This window comes from Setaria viridis, chromosome 9 (assembly GCF_005286985.2).
Source record: "Setaria viridis chromosome 9, Setaria_viridis_v4.0, whole genome shotgun sequence".
Taxonomy (NCBI): Eukaryota; Viridiplantae; Streptophyta; class Magnoliopsida; order Poales; family Poaceae; genus Setaria; species Setaria viridis.
In genome coordinates this window covers 30,147,823-30,171,812 of record NC_048271.2, presented here as the reverse complement: position 1 = coordinate 30,171,812, position 23,990 = coordinate 30,147,823, and the positions used below count along the sequence as shown (strand labels likewise).

General features: G+C 44.2%; 1 protein-coding gene across 1 annotated transcript; it reads left to right on the top strand.

Annotated features, from left to right (window-relative positions):
• Positions 1-10,164: 10,164 nt before the first annotated feature.
• On the top strand, positions 10,165-16,721 carry LOC117839504 (kinesin-like protein KIN-5A). Its single transcript, XM_034719842.2, has 22 exons — positions 10,165-10,586; positions 10,838-10,967; positions 11,086-11,247; positions 11,340-11,813; positions 11,908-12,005; positions 12,084-12,240; positions 12,338-12,407; positions 12,910-12,986; positions 13,063-13,116; positions 13,197-13,277; positions 13,361-13,472; positions 13,745-13,831; positions 13,909-14,084; positions 14,160-14,321; positions 14,431-14,538; positions 14,630-14,788; positions 14,885-14,968; positions 15,243-15,448; positions 15,537-15,638; positions 15,745-15,854; positions 15,953-16,104; positions 16,236-16,721. The coding sequence occupies exons 1-22, from the start codon at positions 10,303-10,305 to the stop codon at positions 16,443-16,445; spliced, it is 3,255 nt and encodes a 1,084-aa protein (XP_034575733.1). The 5' UTR covers positions 10,165-10,302; the 3' UTR covers positions 16,446-16,721.
• Positions 16,722-23,990: the final 7,269 nt, after the last annotated feature.

Sequence of the window (23,990 nt, the reverse complement as noted above, 5' to 3'; positions counted from 1 at the left end):
ACCATTAAATACAATAAATTGACAACACATATGGCTCCTGCCGTGTTGCCGTACGCGTGACATGCAGGTCACGAATGAGTTACACACATGCATCACATACACAAGGGGGCCATACTGATCACAAGATACAAACATACATCCTGCAAAACAGAGTTAGGCGTCCTAACGTTCCAAACTTCGGATGCCCGAAACTCCATCTTCCAAGCCGAATTTGGAAAATCTAAATTTCACGTGTAACTTTTTCTGTAGATCAATTTTCATAGAAATTTCGCCCCGATCCGAGATCGTACCGAAAAGTTACGGCTGATTTACCGAAGCATACGCATACGGCAAAAATTCCGACCCCGGTAGTAGATCCCATCTACTTTTGCACATCTAATGCGCCTGGCGTATGACCCTAGATTTTGATTCGACCAATCATATTGATCTTCGCTCACTGCAACTGGATTTACGTGTATCACTTAACTCCGATGGTGGAAACCGACCGGTAGGAGTATGTCGTTACACTACCATTACAGCAAGAGCACGAAACCAGGACATAGATCAAACTGAAAACTCGCATATCTCCATATGCACACATCCCGAATCCAAAACTAAGCAACTACGGCTCTGATACCACTGTTGGGATACGAGGTAGGCTACACTAGCGCAATTCAAAAATTCTACCGCGTATAACCGGGAAGAACTGCCGTATAAGGATCACGGGATTACCACTCGACGCACTACTGGTGCGGAAGATGTAGATATGCGTCGATGCAGTGAAGACGATCACGTAGTCGTACGTAGTCGATCAACGTAGTCGTACGTAGTCGATCACGTCCAGCAGCTCCTCAGCAGCTCGTCCACGTGCAGCAAGATCGCCTCCGATGCCGCGGCTCGTCGTCGGCTCGTCGTGGCTCGTCGGCGGCTCGTCGGCGGCTCGTCCAAGTGCTGCAGGCGCAACACCTCCAAGGTATCCACACGTGCAGGGAGAAAGCGTCGCAAGCCGGACTGCTAGATCCGCAAGTTGCAACAGGTGAGGGGGTAGGAGGCGCGGCAGGTGTGTTTCGCCAAAAAGGGTGTCAACCCTAGGGCGCCCCCACCCCTCTATTTATAGAGGTTCCTGACGGGCCTCTGGGTCCGAGGCCCATTAGTACTTCTAAACCTAATCCAAATCGGATCAGATCCGAATTGGGCTTCCAGCCCCTTAAGTGTGTGACCCTATGGGTTCGGATACGTATAGACATGGCCCGAGTACTCCTACTCGGCCCAATAGTCGGTAGCGGCCTCGAGCAAGATGTGCCAACTCCTATACGCACACGAAGATCATATCAGACGAACCATCACAACATAATATACATGCTATTCCCTTTGCCTCATGATATTTGGTCTAGCTTCAAGCCGACCGCTCTTTCTCGATCCTGTGATTCGGAATCCCTTTGTAGGTTAACTCTTAACCGTACGTAGCATAGCCATGCATTTTCGGATCCGATCACTCGAGGGGCCCAGAGATATCACTCTCAATCAGAGAGGGGCAAATCCCATCTTGATTGACCATGTCTCATAGCATGCTTCTTGACAAACCCGAAATCTACCTTTATAACTACCCTGTTACGGCGTAGCGTTTGATAGCCCCTAAGTAGGTTGATCCACATCTAGAATACATACGACAATCTCAGGTCTAAGGACAAAGCGTATATGTTGTTTAAAGAGAGAACTACTTCTCGTGTTGGGTCAGTCCTAGCACATGTCTCCACATGTGTCCACATTATTAGTTCAACATCTCCATGTCCATGACTTGTGAAACATAGTCATCAACTAATACATGTGCTAGTCTAATATTCATGTGTGTCCTCACATGAACTCCGACTAGGGACAACTTTAGAATAACCATACAAGTAAAGAGTTTCACATACAATTCACATAATTGCAAATCAATTCAAGTAGCCTTTAATGGATATTCAATGAACACAATATACAAATCATGGATACAAATGGAATATCATCATCTCTATGATTGCCTCTAGGGCATACCTCCAACAATCCCGGCCGCAGAGAACGATGTCGCCCGTCTTTTCCGTCACTTCGAACACAGTCGTGCCGCCTGGTCTTCGCTACCCGACGATTCCTCCTTCGCCAACCCCGACCACGGCAGCGACAGCTCCTTTCAACGCCCTGTCAGAAGCCGCCCGACAATCTGTTGCTCCGCGCTCGCCCGCGCGCCCGCGGCTGCATGTCTTTTCACCTGTGCACCCTCGATTCTAGTGCCGTTAACCCGGTCGCGTCCATCAAATCTTCCGCACGGCGACGCCCACCTCCGCCAAATCTCAACCACCGGCATACCCGCTCCTGCGCCGCCCTGATGCCAGAACCCAATGACCGCTGGCGTCATCTCCGAAGTCCTGCACCACCGCCCCCGTCGCTCAACCGCCGCCCAGGCAGAGCACTCCATTGCTTCTTCCCCGGCCTTCGCGCCGCTCCCCTTCTCTCTCTCCCGCGCCGCTTCCTTTCCCCGTCCCAGCCGCTATAAAAAGGGAATGCGCAAGCCCGCCGGAGTTCCCTCCGCCATTGTTGCCTTCCGTCATCTCTCTTGCTCCCTGCTCAAGCTCCTAGCACCACACCCTAAAGTTCCTGAGGAACCCTCCTCTAAGCTTCCCTCCATTTTTCCCCAAGCCACCCCAGCCGCTTGCTCCTCCGTGCTGCGTAAAAGTTGTGATCCACAAGAAGCACCGCCGCCGCCAGAGCACTGCCGGTCTTAGCCGTTGTTCAAAGCCCTAGTCCCTCCGCCCAAGTCTGCTTCTTCCCGACCCCAAGCTTTCCTTGAAGGAAGAAGGTAAGTTGCCGACCCCAGCCCGCTTCGCCCGACCCCTCTTATCCGCCCGACCCCGGTTCCGTCTCGCCCGACCCTATCTGTTCCACCGACCCTTATCCGCCTCGCCCGAGGGCTCGGCTGTGATCTTTTTCTTCAACCCGAGGGTGTATGTGTAAAACTTAGGAACCCTTCAGCGCTTGCGTCTGAGGATCCCTAGTATACCACATCCTCTAGTTCAAGGATCAGATCACAAGTTCCTTTTTAACCCTCACCTCTTGATCTCCACCAGCTCCTCTGAACCTCCCCACCCTCCTGCTCTTTGTCGCGAGTTCCTGGGCTCAGGCGAGCAAGTGTTGCTGTTGAAATAACCATCTATGCTAACTCTTGCATTGCATTCGTGTAGAGCTGCGCCTCGCCGATGGCTTCTATGAGCTACACCCGGCGCCAGAAGACGAAGCTGTAGCTGAGCTCCTGCTCCCAGAAGCCGAAGCCGCCCCCGAAGTCGAGCAGTTCTCTTCCTCTTTGCTCGAAGGCAAGCCCCGGTTGCATGAAAACCCTGTGTTGTTTTACCAGACTTGTGCATGCCTTCTGTAACATGCTTGTGCATTTACGTATAGGAATTGTTTGAAACCCTAGATGCATGACTTAGTTATCCCCATGATCTGAACACTAGCTGTTGGACCGAGTAGTTGCTTTGCTTAACTAGGAGACGGTAAAAGTCGAGTGATTTCCTGTCACTCGCGAGTTGTAGGAGTTGGATGTCTACCCTTCTTTTACAACTATAAGGACGATGGATGGGGCAGGGTTCTGGGTAACTCTTTGGTGGTCGGATGGTTGCCCCGTCTGTCTACGAAAACTTGCTAAGGCCCGACAGTGGTGGTGTTCGTGATTAAGTGTTTGAAAGTACTAACCTCATACTTAGTATGGGATGAGGAAGCCTAGTACCAGATTGAACCTAGACGTGAGCGGTCGCCCCATTGTTCTTGGAACGGAGTTTCCCCTGTTGGTTGTCGCACGTGGTGGCAAGCGTGGTCACAGAACGGCAGAGGCCGGGTCTGTGGAACCTTGCACCAAAGGAAATGGGCCCGACACGGGTTAGGGGATTGATGGGGAAGGCCGACGCAGGAAGCGACCTCCGGGTGCGCGGATGTCGTGAGGTTAGGTTCACCATGCATGGTTAAAGAACTCAAATCGATTCGTCTGCCTCTCACAGTTTGAGATTGCTTGATCTCTATGTCACCCTGAGTAAATGAGGAATCTGATGATGACATGGATTTGTTGATATACATACCTTGTTTGGCTCTATGATTGCTTAGAATAGGTTGCAAAACCTAGACTGGTTAAAGAACTTAGAATCGGAGCTAAAACTTGAAAATAGGGTTTACTTAGTGATTTTGGCAAACAAACCTCTCAGCCAAAAAGCCCTGCATGTCTAGAATGGTGGAGTAGTTTTACTCCTGTCGGTTAAGTCTTGTTGAGCTTAGTAGCTCAGCCTTGTTGTGGCCCCTATTTTTCAGGTGAAGTTGCTGCCCCCGACCCTTCTCCTGCTAGCACTTGGCCGCCCCAGCTCCCTCCGGGTTGGACGGTCGAGTGGGATCCCTCCTCGGACGGCGAGGAGAGGGATCAGTGATGTCCCGGCTGGCCTCACCAGGACGTCCGACCCCGACGATTGCTTCCGCTAGTGTTTTACCTTCTGTTGTTTTCTGAAATCTTGTAAAACTCTGATGTTCTTTCGTAACTAAACTAAGTGGTTAATGGTTAACTTGTGGACTTGTTGTACTCTCTGGAACCGCTCACCTTCGTGTGAGTCTGCTAAAATGGTCCTGTTCAAGTGGTTAAATCGGAGGAAAATCCGACGGCACTTCGTGTTTACTCGGTTTAGGTATGAGCGTCGCATATTAGGCGGCTAAATCATGTCTAACCAAGTAGATCCGAAGTGGATCCGCCACAGGGACCCAGCCACGCAGCGAGCAAGGCGGACCACCATCGGAGATCTAATTGTTGCTTACGTAAATATATTTGCATGCAGGATCAGTCGAATTGTTGAACATGTCTCACGGGTTGACACGCAGGGAGATTCAGGGTTTAGGGCTTTTTATTTTCATCCTCGCATAGCTCTTATCTCCAGCTGCTAACCTAATTAGATTGAATCTAATCGAGTAATTAGGAAGCATGCTGTTTTTCTTGTATCTGTTCCACTCTCATCCGGTTTTTTATTTTATTCTATACAAGGAATAGTTCACACGGTAAAAGTCCAGGACATCGTTGGAGCTCCGGCGACCTCGGCAGTAGCGGCATTGCTGGGGACCTATCGGCTCGGCATCATCGTTGAGTACTTCGTTGCCATCATCGTCATTGGGCACCTTGCAGCTGTGACCGTAGCAATGTCATTGGACTGCATGCAGGAGCCGCGACAACTACAGCGGTTGCTCGCCCGCCATGATGACAACTCCAACATAGATGTTGCAGCATGTAATCTAATGGCTGCTTGATGAGTTCTACATTGAGGAGGCTATGGTTCTGATTACATGCACGGACGGCTCATGCATCCCCAATCCATGGAACATCCAGCATCTATGGCGCTTCTACCTTCAGGATTTAAAAGCTACGTTCTCTTTTTTCCCTTTGTTATTGAATAAATAAAACCTCCGAGGTTGTTTGCGTACATATGGCCTTACTATTCTTTTTCTCGAGCTATTCTTGATGCTCGGTGGGCTGTCCGACCTGTTCAACAGCCCGCTCGCTCTCAAGCTCAGGGGCTTCCCCCAAGGCGACAACCTCCGGGTCACGCTTTCTCCTCCTCCCCCTCTCGAGGCTATAAGACTAAGTCGTGTAGTTGGCGTTCTAGCTCACGAAAGCTAGATAACCTTGCATTCATCCCTCCTACAAGCTCGAGATCTGCTCTTAGCAGGACACTGGTTAGGCAAGGCTAGGTGCTTAGCGGCTATAAGCATCAACTACACGTTGTCCTGTCATATGTGCCAAGGGAGGGAGGGAGCATCTTTTCCTTAGACCCCATACGATTAAGTTCATTACATCACATATTTCATGACACAGATTGATACACTGCAAGATTTATTTTACAGGTCCTGATTCAACGTACTTTGATGACTCGTCCGACTCCCAGGCTCGGAAGTTGGGCGCCGCTGCCGACTCGGTGTGCCTCCTATCGCTCAGCCAACCTCTCTGGCTCGGGGCGGGAGGCGACTTGGCGTACTTCGATGACTCGTCCGGCTCCAAGGCTTGGGGGTTGCGCACCACCGATGACTCGGCGTGCCTCCCATTGCCCGGCCGACCTCTCTGGCTTGGGGCGAGAGGCGACTCGGCATACCTCGACGACTCGTCCGCCTCCTAGGCTCAAGGGCTTGGTGCCACCGCTGACTCGGCGTGCCTCCCGTCGCCCGGCCGACCTCTTTGGCTCGAGGCGAGTGGCAACTCAGTGTATTTCGATGACTCATCTGGCTCCCAAGATTGGGGGCTGGGTATCGCCGCGGACTCAGCGTGCCTCCCGTCGCCCAGCCAACCTCTCTGGCTTGGGGCGGGAGGCGACTCAGCGTACTTCGAACGACTTGTCCGGCTCCCTAGCTCGGGGTCTAGGCGCCAATGACGACTCGGCTTGCCTCCCATCTCCTAGCCGACCTCTTTGGCTCGGGGCAGGAGGCCACTCGACGTACTTCGACGACTCGTTCGGCTCCCACGCTCGGGGGCTGGGCGCCTACTTCAAGTCGACGTGCCTCTATGGCTCTGCCAGTCCTCATCCTTGGGGGCTGTGCACCTAATTCTGGTCAGCGTGCCTCCGTGGCTTCGTCTATCCTTGTGCTTGGGCACTTTTACTTACTTCTGGGATGTACTTCAAGAGTCAACTTTTTCCTTTTTTAACCATTGGACCGATTATTCTAATCGCTTCAATGCTCGGGGGCTACTCCTACGGAGTGCCTCTTGCGACGCCCTCCGTAACCATCACTTCGACCTGCTGGATGCTGGCTTCCATCAGCTCGACACTTGTCTTCGCTCCGCGTGTTGGCTCCGCGTTCACTCAGATTTTCTTGTTTTTTGAGCACTACGCAACCTTTCAGTCACCATGACACCATCGCAGCTTTAGCCGACCTAATTTCAAGCTTCGCTATGATGACCTCAAGTTCCTGTTCATCTACATATCGCTCGAGGCTTGAGGGATATGGGTACCCTATGGGTCCCCACCAACCAGGATACTGGCCAGACCTAATAAGTGGGCCCGCCCGACCAGGGTGTGTGGGCCGAGGACATGAAGTTACTGGAAGTACACATCAAGGCAAATAGACAGTCCAAATCTGCCCAAATATCGTGGGACGCATTTTGTAGTTCGACTCAGATTGCTTTCCATGTAAATACCGAGTAAATTAGATTCAAACCGACTTGTAACTCGTAGTCATCAGCCTATATAGGGTGGCCAAGGGAGCCTCCCGAGGGTACGGGGGAAGCAGATCAATCTGAAGCAATATAATTCAACATACAGGACGTAGGGTATTACTCTCCGAAGGCCCAAACCTGTCTAAAATCCCCGTGTCCCCTTCGTGTTCTCGCGATCACCTTTGAGTTTTTGGTTTCGCAATCGTCCTCACCTACAAATCAGCCACTTAGGTAACCCCCTGGTGGACTGCCGGGCTTATAAATCCGACATATGTCATAGGGAAAAGTCCAATTTTCACCCTTCAACTATAACAGAAGTTTGATTTTCAACCCACAACTACAAAACGGGACTCGGAGAGCCATCTAACTTTCAAAATCGGACAAATTTGGTCCTTTGGGTGGTTAAGAGTGCTTTTGCATTTTCTAGAAATTTAAAAAGTTTAGATTTAATGAAAAAATTCATAACTAATTCAAATTGGTGCCAAAAATTTTTAGGAAATGTAACATATCTGTTGGTGTTCTATTTGGCATAATTTGAATCTTAGTTGTTCATGTTCCTTGTGTTTTATTATGGGCAATAAAACACTAGGAATAGTAAACAACTATGATGTAAACAACTCCAAATAGAGTATGAACAAATAACCTACAACAAATATTCTACATTTTTAGAAAACTTTTGGTACCAACTTTATTTTTTTTATTTGAAATGAATTAGTTATGTTTTTTATTAAATCAAAACTCTTTAAATTTCTAAAAAATGCAAAACCACCCTTATAACCACCCAAAAGGTAAATTTTACCTGTTTTTGACAGTTGGATGACTCTTCCTGTCTGGTTTTGTAGTTTATGGGTTGAAAATCAAACTTGTACTATAGTAAGGTAATATAGGACTTTTCCCTCTCTGATATAGCCCCAAACCTCGGGTACACCTTGAAGGCCTGAACCCTCTCTGGTTCTATATTTTATTTATGTTATGGTAAACATGAACGTGTGCACATACTTTACTTTCACAAGGTTAAAAAAACAACGTCACGGTTTACCGAATAGATTTTGAAGTTAAAACGTATCGTCGGATGGTAGAGGCGCCTTATACCTTGATCTCTAGGACGTGAGCACAAACAATCAAATTATTAAGAGGACGGGTGTGGCATGAGGATGGAGATTGAGGGGGCGTTTGGTTCCCTTTGCTTATTTTTAGCAAGTGTCACATCAAATGTTTAGATACTAATTAGGAGTATTAAACGTAGGCTATTTACAAAATCCATTACATAAGTGGAGGCTAACTGGCGACTCCTAATTAGTATCTAAACATTCGATGCGACGGGTGCTTAAAAATAAGCAACCGAACCAAACCAGGCCTGAAGGAGGTCTTGCTCGTGAACTCATTTTGTCAATCTATAATATGCAATAATCTGTTCTGTTATGTGTTCAGTCCCATCTCACTAGCAGAGTGTGTAACTCATACTATAGCACTAGTAAAAAATTAACAAGGAATACAACTTTTCAATAACTAAATAATCTATAATTTGGGATGGAGAGAGTACTAGATTGCAAAAGACTAAAATTCCCCTAACATTGGGAGAGTGAGCCGTATTCAAAGTGAAGGTATAATAGACAATTACCAGTCTAGCCTTTCACTATCTTGCTTTTTAATATTAGCCAACTTTTTATTAGTTTTAGCTGGTCTATACTTAGGGGGTGTTTTCTTCCGGTGACTTATTTTTAGCACGTGTCACATCGAATGTTTAGATACTAATTAGGAGTATTAAACGTAGACTATTTACAAAACCCATTACATAAGACGAATCTAAACGGCGAGACGAATCTATTAAGCCTAATTACGCCTACTTAATCCATCATTAGCAAATGTTTACTGTAGCAACACATTGTCAAATCATGGACTAATTAGGCTTAATAGATTCGTCTCGCCGTTTAGATTCATCTTATGTAATGGGTTTTGTAAATAGTCTACGTTTAATACTCCTAATTAGTATCTAAACATTCGATGTGACGGGTGCTAAAAATAAGTCAGTGGAAGAAAACGGGCCTTAGTTTTCGCTGGTCTAGTATAAGGCCGCCTCCAATAGTACCAACTCAATTAGCTCGTACTACATATACAATATCATATTTTTACTCATGTGGAAGAAGAAAGAGAAAGAGGAGTTATGTCTTGTTTAAGAGATAGTTTCATGCACGCATCCCTAAATTAGGTGGGGCTGGCGCGTGGGGCTATATATGCATAAAAGCTAGTTTTCACTTTAATTATTGGAGAGCATATCTTTTACACTATCTCTTAGGTCTGGTTTGGTTACTCTTGCTTATTTTTAGCACCTGTCACATCGAATGTTTAAATACTAATTAGGAGTATTAAACGTAGACTATTTGCAAAACCCATTACATAAGTGAAGGCTAAACGGCGAGACGAATCTATTAAGCCTAATTAATCCATCATTAGAAAATGTTTACTGTAGCAACACATTGTCAAATCATGGACTAATTAGGCTTAATAGATTTGTCTCACCGTTTAGTCTCCACTTATGTAATGGGTTTTGTAAATAGTCTACGTTTAATACTCCTAATTAGTATCTAAACATTCGATGTGACACGTGCTATGTGACACGTGCTAAAAATAGTAAAGGGAACCAAACGCCCCCTTTGTATGTGCTAGTATGTGACTTTAATCATTGGAGAATGCCTAAGTAGTAGACCATTACTGTCAGTATATAGCAGTATGATTATATGGCAGGGCTAAGCTAAGCTGTTAGGTAATTAGTCTAGTAATCAAGAAGCATTGCATAATACTGTAAATTTAAATACTAAATCCGACCAAATGAAGCTCTGCTGCGTCTGCGTGCAGCAACGGTCGGGAGTTCAAACTTCTTGGTGGAATGGAACGGAACTCAACCAAGTGGGGTCCCCGGTCCGGTCCGTTGGAAATTTGGAATCCGAGGCCCACCAAGAAGGAAGTCTTTTTTATTCATTCGTCGTGCCGGCGGCCGGCCACCGTTACCCTCTGCGACGCTCCTCCCATTCAAAATCAAATCAACCCCCCATTTCCCATCTCCGATTCGCTCGATCGGCCGGCCGTCCTCCCCTCCCATCTTTCCCTCCGCCGACGAGTTCATGGAGACCTCCGCGTCTACCTCGACCCCTCGCCGAGGCGGAGCACCCGTCGACTACGTCTCCATGTCGCCGTCCCCCTCCCTCACGCCCAGGAGCTCCTCCGCTCACAAGCCCACCCCAAGGCATAGGGATCGGGATCGGGCCCCTCTCCTCTATGGCAGCAGCAGCAGCAGCGCTGCCCAGGCCACCCAGCAGCAAGAATCCTCCACCCCCAAAGCCACCGCCTCCTCCTCCAAGGGGCCCGGGCCCGGAGGCGTCAACGTCCAGGTCCTCCTCAGATGCAGGTAACTGTCCACACGCTATTTCCATACGTTGCTCGACCGCTTCTTGTTATTATTAATGCATCTATTAGTGTTCTATAGGCAGGGTCAAGGATCGACTAGCTGTAGTATGTACATATGTTGTCTTGTCTGTGATCCACCCTACGCAAATTAATGCAATTCAAGCCCCACTGCTACTGTTCATTACTCCGCTTTATCGTTAATCTCACTCACTACTCGCTCATCGATTTAACCTCACTCACTGCATCGAATAGGCCATTGAGCGAGGAGGAACGCCGGATCAGCACTCCCGTGGTCATCACTTGCAATGAACAGAGGCGAGAGGTCTCCGTTGCCCAGAACATTGCAAACAAGCAGATCGATCGCACTTTTGTATTCGACAAGGTCACCTCTACCACTACTTGTTATTCATATGCAAACTGCCATCACGTCCGTCTTTTACTTCATGCTCTTTGTTTCCTACATACAACATTAGCTTAATAAGCTCATGACAAATACACAGGTGTTTGGACCAAAGTCTCAACAACAAGATGTCTTCAACCACGCTGTTGTGCCGCTTGTCAACGAGGTTTTGGACGGTTACAACTGCACAATATTTGCATATGGCCAGACCGGAACTGGCAAAACATACACCATGGAAGGAGGAGGAGGGAGCAAAGCACAGGTAACTATTATTATATTCACACACCACACATGTTTATGATGATGCAATTTGTTGCTTCAATTGAGGTAATAACTCCACCTGCATTTCTCTAGAATGGTGACTTGCCATCTGATGCTGGTGTCATTCCAAGGGCTGTCAAGCGCATATTTGATATCCTCGAGGAACAGAGTGCTGAATACAGTATGAAGGTTTCTTTTCTTGAGTTGTATAATGAGGAACTAACTGACCTTCTTGCTCCGGAGGAATCTAAATTCTCTGATGACAAATCAAAGAAGCCCATGGCACTCATGGAGGATGGCAAGGGAGGAGTTTTTGTTAGGGGACTTGAGGAAGAGCTAGTTTCTTCAGCTGCTGAGATCTACAGGATACTGGACAGAGGCTCTGCAAAGAGAAAAACTGCTGAAACTCTCCTCAACAAGCAAAGCAGTCGCTCACACTCTATTTTCTCTATCACCATCCATATTAAGGAATGCACACCTGAGGGTGAGGAAATGATAAAGTGTGGAAAGCTTAATCTCGTTGACCTTGCTGGCTCTGAAAACATATCTAGGTCTGGTGCTAGAGATGTAAGTTTGGTTCTTGCCTTTCATCCCTTGCCTAAATACCATGATCAAGCCACTAGTGAGCAATGCTTACACTGCTGACATGTGTTTTTTGCAGGGGCGAGCACGCGAAGCCGGAGAAATCAACAAGAGTCTGCTTACACTTGGGCGTGTCATTAATACTCTTGTTGAGCACTCCGGACACATACCATACAGGTCAAGCTAACATTAGCTTTTCTGATGGTTTTTTATTAATCTGCTCTGTCATCTGATATTTGGGTGTTATTCATGCAGAGATAGCAAGTTAACAAGATTGTTAAGGGATTCCTTGGGAGGAAAGACAAAGACTTGCATCATAGCAACCATTGCACCTTCAGTACACTGCCTTGAGGAGACGCTAAGCACACTGGATTATGCACATCGAGCAAAACATATCAAGAATAAGCCAGAGGTTGTGCTTTCTCTTTGATATGCCAACTTATCATTAATGGCAATGCAATCTTTTATTTTCAGTAATTAAATTTTAGTAATATGCCCATGATTTCCAGGTCAATCAAAAGATGATGAAATCTGCTCTCATCAAAGATTTGTACTTCGAAATGGACCGTCTTAAGCAAGGTATCCTTCTCTTCATACAAGCATTCAACATTGCTTGGTGGTTGAGAACTTCAGAAAACTACAACACAGCCATTTCCTATATAAGCATGTGCAAAAGTTAATCTTGTGCTCTTGAATTAAAAATGAATTGAAGAATATTCTGCGAAACATGATTACTGCTGGATGAAACTTTTCTTACTATACAATCCACCAAATATGGTGAATGCTTCATTGTGTCTTATTTATCTCCTCTGGATTCAGAATTTTTTGACTCCACGTACCTGAACACCGTTAACAAAATAATCACCTACCCAGTTGTTTGGAACATTCCCAAATTTAGTGATCATGGATGCAATAAATGCTAGGCCTATGCAGGATGTTTCTAGATTTTGGATCTTCCTTGTAGATTCACTAAAATCTGCGATCATTCTCCTTAATCTTCTAGTCCATCAATTTTAAAATCATTTGAAAGCCACATACTTTAAGCTGCTATATTACTAAATTTATTCCCCTTTTTGAGCAGAACTATTTGCTACGAGGGAGAAAAATGGTGTTTATATTCCGAGGGAACAATACTTAGCAGATGAAGCTGAGAAGAAGGTACTATGCTCAGTACTGCTTATGCAGACACTAGGTTGTGCATATTCTTCTGTAGTATGACTTAGAAAATTTTCAGGCTATGTCAGAGAAACTGGATCGTTTTGAACTTGTTTTGGAATCAAAAGATAAGGTATGCCTTTAATTCTGTTGGGAGGATGTGCAGCTTGCTGGAAAAACTAATGCTGCAATTCCGAATCTTACTTGTTACAGCAATTAGATGAACTTCAAGGACTCTATGAATCTCAGAAACTTTTGAGTGCAGATCTAACTGATAAAATTCAGAGATTACAGGTACACGTGCTGTATTGTCTTATTTTCCTCTGCTGATAAAATAATGTTGTTTGTATTATTTATAATATCCCATTGTTTTGCAGAAAAAGATGAAAGAAACTGAGTGCACCCTAGCAGATCTTGAAGAGAGATACATGCATGCAAATGATAAAATTAAGGAGAAGCAGTATTTGATAGAAAATCTTCTTAAATCAGGTTAGAATTTGTCTCGTCAAGGTTGAAGCTTATCATAATAAAGGCTTCATTGATTTCTGTATTAGTTTGCATACGAGATGTATATATTCTCTAGCTTGCAGTATAGAGAATGCTTGTGAGTTATAAAATGCAGTACTGTTTGTTTCATTCCAGTTTGTCTCGAGATATTTGCACTGTATTTTTTTGTAGTTCCAGAATATTTTAAGGCTTTTGTCTGAAGACTGAAGTTATTTATTGTACTTACTAGTTCCTTCCTTTTTTAATCTCTTCAGAAAAAGTTCTTGTTGGTGAAGCACAAACACTTCGATCTGAGCTGGAGAATACAGCAGGCGATCTATATGGGCTATTTTCAAAATTAGGTTTGTCTTGATTTCCCCTTCCTTCCCTTTACAATTTAGATTGTGTGATTTATATGCATGCATGTCGTCGATTTCAGAAAGGAAGGAAAAGATTGAAGATGCAAATAGAAGTATAGTTCAACAGTTCCATTCTCAGCTAACTCAAGACATGAGTCTCTTACATAGAACAGTCTCAACCTCAGTCTATCAACAGGAGAGCCTACTAAAATCACTCGAAGAAGAGATGAAATCTTTTCTCTCCTCAAAGGGCAAGGTACATCAACAAGCGAACATGTGGCCACCAGTGTATTCTCTATTTGTATGAGTTTAACATGCCACATTTGCTTAGGTTGCTGGAGGACTTCAAGAACATGTAAGAAAGCTCAAAGAGACCTTCAATTCTAGGATCACAGAATTGCATGGTTTTGCAAATGAACTCAAGCAAAAATATCAGTTGAGCTTTGAAAACCTTAATTCGCAAGTTATCACACACACATCTGGCCTTGAGGATGTAAGTGTACTTAATTATCCTTTCATTTTCTTACATTGTGCTGACCATCTTGATTGTTATTCCCGTGAAAGTTTATTTTCTGAACATATGTTGAAAATCCTTGGTGCAGTGCATGAAGGGCCTGTTGGTTGATGCTGACCAATTACTCGCCGAACTTCAAAATGGGCTTTCTCAGCAAGAAATGAACTTTTGTACATTTATTGATCAGCAGCATGAGGTTCATCATTTATCATAATGCTTACTTTTTACCCATTTACACTCTACAGTTGATTTCAGTAGTTTTAAGAAAATGAAATTAACTCATACAGGAAATCTCCAGAAACTTAGAGAGAACAAAGTCTGTTTCTGCAACTACAATGAACTTCTTCAGAACAATAGATTCTCATGCTTTGGAGCTCAAGAAGGTTTTGGAAGAATCACAGATGGCACATCAAAAGCAACTCTTCCAGCTTCAGGAGAAGTTTGAGGTAATCTTCTGCTGCAGTCACATATTCTGTATGTTTCTTATTAGTTTGTAAGGTCGTTTTAAGATTTGTTATCTGATGACATGATATTGATTCAAGGCCATTGTTGCTGATGAAGAGAAGTACTTGATGGAGAAGGTAGCAGGGTTACTAGCAGAATCAAATGCTAGAAAGAAAAACGTGGTATGCATACTCTACTCCACAGTATTAGCATGACTTTTGTTCATGAGTTCAATTCCTTCTCAAACTTCATTTGCTTCAATACCTGGACGATGCCAAATAGTGTACATGTCACTGCTGTGGAGCTTGTCACCACAAGCCAATGCATTTTGTTATTGGGTCATACTAGTCAAATTTCTTCACAAAAAGAAGTTCTTCAAAGAGAACCATCCCTCTACTTGTGAACAGCTGGAAACCAGCCACTGATATGAGTTTGATATGTGTGTCATTTCCCTAGGTTCGAGATGACATATGCAGCCTCAATAGGGCTGCTTCTGAGCGTTCTGACAACTTACAAACTGAAACTACCAAGCTTCATGATTTCACATCTTCTATGAAAGGGCAATGGGAAGCCTACATGCAGAGAACTGAAGAGGCATTCCATCAAAATGTATCTTCTATTGAACAGAAGAAGTGCTTCTTGGCAGAGAATCTTGAGCAATGGTAAGGTGTCTGTTTTGACAGTTGAATTGCTGATTTCATCAGAACCTTGAAACATGTCAACCTCACATATGATTTATTTATTCTGCAGCAAGACAAGGGTACAATCATGCTCAGAACAATGGAGTACTGCTCAAAATTCAGTACTGGCACTTGGAAGAAGCCATGCAGAAGCCACCAATTCAGTCATAAGGTAACTAATACTAACAATCTAAAACTGTTTTGTTTAATAAATTGTTTGAAGAGAAGCAACTTGAACTTGCTGTATGCTAAACATAACATGTGCCCTCTGAATGAAGTGATGGAACTGAGGAGAGCAACCAACTTAATGCAAGATTTTCATCTGCTGTCATGGCTGGATTTGAAGATAATGATGTTTCAAGCAAATATCTCCTTTGTTCTATCGACGGTACTATTTCTACTGTGTTGCCTCTTATGTTGCAAACTATGTAGTATGCGTATTGTGTTGTCTAAAATTCCTATATATGTTTTCTTTTGTTTTGCCAGATGCATTAAAATTGGACCATGGCACTTGTGAGAATGTGAAATCTATCACGATGACATCCAGAGCAGAACTCCATGACTTACAACATGGTCACTGTGAGAAGACAACAGTAATCACAGGGAATGCCAACAGATGTCTAGGAGATGATTACACGGTTAGCAATAATAGTCTACTGGGCATAGTATATGCACATATGTATCGGACTATCGGAGTAGTTTGTTTACCTGCTGTCACATGCTGATCCCTTACTTTTCTAATAATGAGCTCTTTGTGTTTATGAATCAGGTGGATGAAGTGACTTGTTCAACACCGAGAAGGCGTGAGATTAAGGTTCCGAGCAGCCAATCAATTGGGGAGTTGGTAACCCCGCCTCTTGAGGATCTGGTGAAGACATTCTGGGACAGCAGAGCACTGACGAAGCTTGAGCTAAATGGAAATGGGAAGCAGTCGACGACTCCAGAAACCCAGAGAGCCCCACTCACCACAATTAACTAGGAGGTAGTATTATTACTGTATACAAGATAAATGTGGTACATGTTCAAGTTGTGGTCTCCTATGGGCTCTTGGGGACAAATTAAAATATGTGGTAATGGGAAGACCAATTAATTCTGGAGCCTTCCATGGGTGGTCATGCTTGGTGAATTTTGGCCGATGCTAGCTTTATTTTGCTGTGAGACAGAGAGATGATCAAGTGACATAATGTTGCTAATGGACTGGGTTCATGTTATATGGGACGCGGGTTCATGTTATATGGGACGCGAGTTGAAGTACTGTCTTGCGGGTATTGCATTATGTCCGTTGCCCGGCGCAAGAAGGAGCAGGTTCTTCCAGCCGGCGGTTGAAACACCAATGCGTGGAGATATAAAGAATTAAATTAAGATAGAAGAGTACTCGTGATCGGTTTGGTTAAGTGAATTAGTTGGTTTGTTAGGGATATTTGTGGCCGGGCTCCGGTGATATATAAACTGAGTCCTAGGCGGGCATTAGATATCTGTTGACACCGGATTTTAGCCTGCAAAATCTCATTAGATCTGGAGTAAACAGTCGGCTGCTATTGTGCATCTCCAGGAGTCACAAGCAACGATGAGAAGCTGTTTCCATCAGTTACGGAGATTATATCTCTGTGCCTTGACGTGAACAAGCTACAAGGACTCATGCTCGGACTTATTGTTTGGCCGGGTAGATTAAATGGAGGCCATGGATGATGCATGCAATTATTTTAATTGACTAGTAAAAAATATCCGCTACAGTAAAACATCAATTGTATTTTTCAAACTAATAATATTTTTTATTTTCATCACTAAATTTTTATTCCACTTATTGTTATTGGATGTCTACACATTTAATAGAAAACCAAAAGAATTTTGACTTAATTATTTCCTTCAACTCAAATAGTCATTAAATTAAAATATTTTTTATTGCAGCAAGAGAGTTAAATCAGTCTCCGATGGCTACCGATGGGGGCTCTTTAGTCCTGATGGGTAATATCAACCGGGACTAAAGAACCCCTTTAGTCCCGGTTGTAAAGGCCATTGGCCCTCGGGAATCTGGTAGGGTGTTTTGTCCCGGTTGCAACTACCAACCGGGACTAAACCGATTGGTGTTTCCAACCTGGATAAAACGCCCTCCGTACTCGCACACACAACGCGCGCGCCCCGCTTTCTCTCCTCCCTCTCCTTAATTCCAACGCTCAAGCCTCCTCTCCTTAATTCCAACGCCCACAGACCTCCTCTCCTCCTCCCTCCGGCCCCCACCTCCTCTCCTCCCACTCTCTCCTCCCTCTCCTTCTCCTCCGCCAGATTCGGTCGGCCCCCACTCCCTCTCCCTCGGCCGAGGCGGGCGGCGGGTGCAGGCCGGGCGGCGCGGCTGCCTCGGCTCGAGCGCGGCCGGGGCCGAGGCCGGGCGGCGCAGCCGGGGACAATTCAACAGTCTCTTTCCTCGCTGACAACGACTCAAAAGAATCATCGGCATCACTGGCATTGCAATTGCCATTTGCTACCAACATTTGCTCCTCCAGGACTCCAGGTGCTCCTGGAACGTTAACGACATCAGCATTCAGGCATTGTTAAGACAAGTGGATTCTCTTGAACAAAGTTACACTCAATCACACACAAATAAGAAAAACAGCCAATCCACCCAACATAAAGCTGACGGTTCAAGCGCAATGCAGGAATTTTCCTTCCCGTTAAAGATTCGTTCAAGAGAATTCTCTAAAATCACATTGAAGCTGGCATTGCGATTCACTTAAACAGATGCCGCTAGCAAGCGTCCTCATTTCAGATTTTCAGCTTTGGATCAACAAGAGCTTGCAGATGTTGATCCAGATGACCAACCTGGAACCCATCAAATATAGCCCAGCCCATGACCGGGTTTGTTTCAGGCTTTCAAATGCTATTGGGTCTAAGAACGCTATCCAATGTGTTTAAATCTTAATATAGCATCTTATTTCAAATATGCTTAAATGTCACTACTCTGTCTTATTTTATTGTGTTTTATTTTTACTCGATTCCACTTGTACAAATTGCAGGAAACACTATCCAATGTGTTATATTGCTGTGTTGAGTCTATAAACAGAAACACCCAACTAATTCGCGCTTATTAGCAGTCTGTGTGTTTACAATGATGCCACAAGCTGCTGCTACTACTATATGTAAGCTGATTTTTTTAACTGAAGAAACAACTGCATTGAACACAACATCCTGGCAAATCGGAGTTCAATTTATAAACTCAGGGGCTTGGCTCCTCAACAACAGAGAGCCAGGGTTCACCTACAAAATTAGGTTGCACGTTGTGAATCTCAGGCAAATCAAATCAATTCGAAGTGAGGAAGGGAAGTCCAGCAAGCCTTCACTGAACATTCATCAGAAAATGGAGTGGCTGTCTGGCTGGCAACCAATTTTCATGGTCATCAAGCATAAGCAAGGCAGCTTCAGTACGGCAGCAATGACACAAGTGAGATCAGAATTTGTTCATCCGCATATCCAAAGATTCATTCATATATCAAATCACCCCAAACTCGTCTGATACATCTCATATTTCTCCCCAAATTGTCTTAAACCCAACTCGTCAAATGACTCAACAACACAGCCAACGGAATCAGAAGCGGTAACAGAGAACATCTCAATCCTAAGTGTACAACGCATCCAGCTCAGCCCGGCCGGAGACCCTGGCTGTGATCTTCGCGGTGTCGATGCCGAGTTCCACTGCCACGCGCCGCATGACCCCGAACTCTGCGGGCCTCGTGCCCGCTGGCCACGTCACCACCATGCTAGCCGCCTTGCCCCGGATCTCGCACTCCACGAACACCACCACGCCTAGCCCGTCCACCACGCTCCCGGGCGGGGCCAGCGCCACCACGGCTTTGGCCGCGCCCACCCCACCCTGCCACTGTGCGACGCGGGTCTCCAGTTTCCCCTTCACGGGCTCATCGACCGCGAGCCGGCCCCTGTACGATGTGCTCCAGACCGCGTCCAGGACCAGCACCTCCTCTGGCTGGAGTTTGGAGACGAGGGATAAAGCCCTCTAACAAGTGGGATCTACGCCTGGCCGATCTCGCCGCCGAGGCGCGCAGTGGCAGCAGCGGGGCACCCTGCTCCGGCCGCCGTCCGCACCCAATCCCTCTCGTTCGTCTCTCTGGTTTGAAGAAAGGAGAAGCTTTTTCCCCTTTATCCCCCTCCCTTCCCTTCTTTTTCCACCCGAGCTCCCCTTGCTTCCAAATTTGGACTGCGGGTTTATTCCATGAAAGTTGAGGGACTTTTTTGCAAAATGACCATGACAGTTGGAAGAAACAACCGCTCTTTTATATTAGGTATAGATTAATGTGGCTGATGCATGCATATGCGTGTGGAGTAATTGTGCCATATGAGGACTTGCATGGTTTTTGGTATGCGTGTGGAGTAATTGTGCCATACGAGGACTTGCATGGTTTTTGGAAGATGGTACCGATGGAGTTGCAGTACGTATTGGATAAGGAAGAAGCTGGCATCAGTAGGGAACTTGCATGGAATCGTGACTCTACGTAAGGGAAATTAGAGTCCATGTATTTTAATATTTTCTTTTATTGCTAGGGAAATTTTGTACGAGTCATTATCCTACCAGATTAGTAGTTGTTAGTTCAGGGTATAAATATGTACTCCCTGATTATTGTAAAGAGATCTCTCAATCAATCAATTAATACAACCTTTCGACGTCACGCCGCTAAAATCCTAGGAGTAGGAGTAGAGTAGATTCGACGAGTTCCTTCTAGCACGCAAGGCTGAATCGGGCGAGCTTGTAAGTACCGTCACTCAGTCATTACGGCCTCTATTAGAACTTTCTAAGTTAAGTCTTGTATTTTGATATTATCATGTGGCTAGTTATCGAGTTATCTTAGATTGCAAGTAGAACTTTCTAGATTTTGTCCAATATTCTACTTGTTTTCAATGTTGCTCAAGTTATCGAACAACTTAGATCTGGTTAGGTTATCTTAATCAGTTCTCTTGCCTTGTTTAACGTTCCAGTTATCAGATCGTATCGGCTGGTAGATCTTGCATGCTTTTATTGTTTTACACATGTTAGGTCCGATAGATCTTTACCCCTTCTTTACTCCTGCCCCTCGTATTGCTAACTGTCTGACCTCTGATGTCAGCATGCTACTATTGAGAGATGATGCCTGGGTTGGGTTTTATCCGTATCTCGCAGAAGTGTGAGGACATCATTGAACCGATAGGGGCACGTACGAGGCCTTGTTACCGCGAACTTGTCTGTTAAGATTAATGGGTCGAAGTTAATGCCCTCTCACCGTGTTACCTTGTCTAAGTTCAATACACGGTCATGACATTGATTATATTTTGTTATCTTAATCGGCTTGTAAGCGGTAGCCAAGAGACTTTTGGTGATTATGCTTTAGTCTTTTATGTTGACAGATTGAAGTTAATGCCCTCTCATCCGTGTTATCTTGTCTAAGTTCAATACACTTATCAAGATATTAATTAAGATATGTTAATGTATCTGGCTTGTGTAGGGTTAGCATCGGCTGGTCCTTGTTGTTACGTTCTAATCTTTTAAGTTAGTAGATTGATGCCAATGTCCTCTCATTCGTATTACCTTGTCTGAGTTCAATACACTTATCAAGATATTGGCTAGATCCGTTAGCTTATCTGGTAAGTATGTAGTTAACAAGGACTCCCTTTTGTGGCTGTTGTGTTACAATGTTTTATCTTAGCCCGTTGGTTGACATAGCCTATGGCACATGTCATTAATGTTTTATTTACACTGCATGCTTATATTAAATATCTATCTGTTATTGTGTTTATTCAAGAACGCCTACCCATGAGTTCGAAAGGCTTCGCTGCCGATCAGCTCAAAAATTTAATGTTTACCTTTTAATTTTCAAGTCAAATTGATTGGCATGCCTTGCATCACTCGCGAGCCGATTTGAAGCTTACACTGGAGTTAAGCAGATTTCTCAGGTCCTCCGTGTTATTCAATGCAGAAGCTTGATGTCCAAATCTTGCATAAAGTAGTACCTCGTTGTCCTGCACCTCGCGGCTGAAGCCTAAACCACGCCCCCGGTTACGTCTTTCCACCAATCACGCCCTCTTTGTGACGTATTGGTATAGGATTGCTATGGACTCTGGTTCCGTGTCTCTGTGTCCCCAAAACTAAGAGGAAGAACTCTCCGCTCGCTACCAGGCTCCAAGATCTGGCCAAGTGGGGCAACCGTGGCATCGTTGGCCAAGAAGCTGGATGACCTTTCTGAGAAGGCCACCGCCCTCGGATCGGTGTTTCAGCATGCCGAGCAGGTCTGTCCCCCTCAACCACCTATTGGCCACTGGGATATTTATTTTTTTGACATCCTTACGAAGGGCTAGCATTCAAATGCCAGCTTTAGAAATGCTCCTGTATATTTACCACACTAGTACAATGCCTATTCTAACGCTACGGCAGATTAGCAAAATCTATATTCCTTAGATTTAAAGTACCCGTGCTAACCCAAAAGGATATGTAATTTCGGACGGAGGAAGTATTCCTTAGATTAAAAAAACACCGGTATTACATAACTAAACTTAAGAGGAAAATTAAAAAATAAAAGCAATCTATTGTCAAAAATGAAGCACATGACAATATGTGCACTGTATCCAATATGTATTTTGTAATATCTGACCAAACAGTATCCCACGAAAGACTTAACTGGTCCCTTCAGCTCTGAATTGTTGAATCTAAAGGAGAGGAGGAGGTCAATCAGGAACTAATCAAATCTTCATGGTCACGCCCTTCACATCTAGGGAAGGCCAACAAAATCATATTGTAGAAACAACCATGGATCCATGCATCTTGGATCACTCTGAATTGTCAAGGAGAAGATCACAGCCATGGATGCATATTGGATCACTCTAAAACATGGGGATGGATGCCAATGTCAGGCAGCATGATGAGCACGCTAGTAATCCAAGGCCCTGTATTTCATCAAACATCCAAAGGCAACACGAACGTAATTTTTTCAGCTAGCTATATTTGCCAGGAATACATATAGCCAAGAAGAGATGAAATTCATAATAAGATCATGAGAAGGTGAAACAAATAAGGGAATCATTTTTATCTAGCTACACTATTTTTTAGTGGTTGTAGCTAAGAGCAAGGAATAAAATCCATAATAGCAAGTAGAAGCGAACCTGTGAAACCTACCATTAAAACCAAAGGGCTAAGATTGTTGTCCCTGTAGAAGTCAATAAAATTGGACGAATGGTGTGTTACAAAAAAAACTTTTCAATAAAATCAACAGTTCAAACTGTGGAAGATCATGATGAATCATGCCTTAGATTATTAAAAATAATATGACAGGTTCTCTTTGCAAAATTCTTATGTGTTACTCATTATTGTTACTCATTATTGCATAAAAGAGACTGTAGAAGCTTATGTTATTTTAGACAATCGATGATTACGATTTGCTTATACTACTGTCATACTGTTTTGGGAGGGAAAAAAGTTATCACAGTTCAGATTTACCCTATAATCTTCTAGCAGATATAGTGAAGAAAATTTCTTCAAACAGTAGGATACTGCTGGAGCATACAGAGGCAGTCAAGTTGCAGAAAGTAGAAGTAGACTAATATCTCATATGTGACAAGATCATTTTGAAAAAAGTAGCGCCATGCCATGATAATAGGATAACCGGCCTCCATCATAAACATCACTGCGCATAAAACTGCAGCCTGCGAGCAGGTCATTTACTGACAGTGAAATAATCTGCAAGAAAAAAGAAACAATAGCTTATTCAAGTGAGTAAAGGACCAAGAATGCTAGTTTAAAATAATGTAACAAATATCCATGTTGGTTGTATGAATGCTAAAGCGTTCCTGGAGGCACTCCATGGCAACAAATGCTCAACCGGAGCCACAATGACCCTGTCATCATCCACCAAAGACAAAAATAATCTTGAACATCTTGGATCATTCCATAAGATTTTTCTACAGTTCATAGAGGCTTCAAGTTTGGGCACACATGTACCAATTATTTATGAAAGAAAGAGGGATTCCAAGCTGTATTTGGATTCTCTTGCTGGGCCTGACAACGAATACACAAAATAATTCTGTACTTTAATCCAATCAGGGAATTTTTCTTCTTACCCCAACAGAAATGGTGACTCTTATTCATGATAAAATTAGTTATGAAAAATGTTTTAAATTTTTAGGAATAATGGAACTTTTTCTCTGAGTGGCGTAGAAATACAAACAACATTTACATCCTTATTGGCCTGGTTATTAAAAGAGGATTGATTTATCAATATTCTTGCGCCAAAAGATGACAATATCTCCTTGTCAATTGAAAAGATCCTTATTTTTACTGTACATTTATTAATGTTTGTTCAAGCTATGAAGCTCAGTCTCGAGCTTTTGGAAGATTTAATAGCTACTGTACATTTGTTGTTAAAGCTATGGAGCTCAGCTTCAAGCTTTTGGAAGATTGATAGCAAAGAACAACTACTGCTATTTTGAATTGCAATATACATGAGCTTTTTTTTTTGAACAACTACATACGACACTAACTTTAGCAGGCAAT